Raw genomic sequence first — 1,133 nt, 5'->3', positions numbered from 1 at the left:
TATTACCATTCTAGATATAGGAACATTCTTCATAGTACTTTATATCGGTGTCTTACTATTACCATTCTAGATATAGGAACATTCTTCATAGTACTTTATATCAGTGTCTTACTATTACCATTCTTGATATAGGAACATTCTTCAGTTTATACATCTCCCTTATTCCTAGAATTATAATTTCATAGACTTGTCCTACTAATGCCACTTTAATATGGGAGTGTTCAAAGGACTTAGACTTGTTGAAGATTAGCTTGATGTACTTATGAGCAGATAGAGGACTGATAGGAGCAACCTGTGCATCCAAACACTGTCCATATCAACAAGCCCTAATATCAGTTCTGTAACTTACATACACACTATACTCCAGTGATATTAATACATTTACTTATATTACAAAGAACATCTTAATACCTCATTGGTAGTTCTCTTAATGCTGAAAGGAAAGTGTTTATTCCATTTTACAGAAGGAAATTTGTGTCGTCTCACTGAGAGAAGCGCCAACTATAAACATTTTCAGAGTATTTTAGGTTTAACAACATGAATAAAAGCACTTGGTGTTGTCATATAACAAACACTGGAGATAGGAATCTGAAACAGATCAACTTCTTGTCATTACCTAATCATCACAACTTTCCATAAAAAACAAATTTTTATCAAATAACAAGAAGCAGACATTTTAGTGGTTTTTTCAGTTTCAAGACTGTTAATTGTTTTGTATTCTTATTTTATGGTTCAGACAAATTAATTTTTAATATTTTGTTAGAAAGAAATGACATTGCATGATAATTTTTTGTTTTTTCAGATTTATCGATTTTATCAAGAATTACAGTAGACCAAATTTGACTGTTTCATTTAAGGCTGAGGTTAGTTAATGCACATTTCATGTTTATTTATATCTCTTGAAAACTATATGGTAATTAGGTTAAATTAAAGTATAGGATTAGTTTTTATCTATTGCATTTACAGAAGTAAGATTTGAAAAAACTAAGTAATACACAGTAAATTTTACTTTTTGCCTACATGAAATTTTTCTAAGTTCATCTAAAAATCAGTTTCCTTAAAATTGCAACCAGTAGTTAGAGATATAGTGTAAAATTTATTGTATTTTTTAAGTGAAAATTGTAGTTTCTCTG

At 29.0% G+C, this 1,133-nt stretch overlaps 1 protein-coding gene across 1 annotated transcript in view; it reads left to right on the top strand.

Moving 5' to 3' along the window:
• Positions 1-802: 802 nt before the first annotated feature.
• LOC106476349 (Niemann-Pick C1 protein-like) overlaps positions 803-1,133 on the top strand; it is a gene marked incomplete at both ends in the record, with an annotated part of 17,908 nt that continues 17,577 nt past the window's right edge. The window contains one exon of the mRNA XM_013937007.1: positions 803-863. Within this exon, the coding sequence (XP_013792461.1) occupies positions 803-863 (61 nt within the window). The remainder of the gene's footprint in view (positions 864-1,133) is intronic.

This window comes from Limulus polyphemus, unplaced genomic scaffold, assembly GCF_000517525.1.
Source record: "Limulus polyphemus unplaced genomic scaffold, Limulus_polyphemus-2.1.2 Scaffold10355, whole genome shotgun sequence".
NCBI lineage: Eukaryota > Metazoa > Arthropoda > Merostomata > Xiphosura > Limulidae > Limulus > Limulus polyphemus.
Note: the sequence above shows the minus strand (reverse complement) of the source record. Positions and strands in the feature narration are given on the sequence as shown.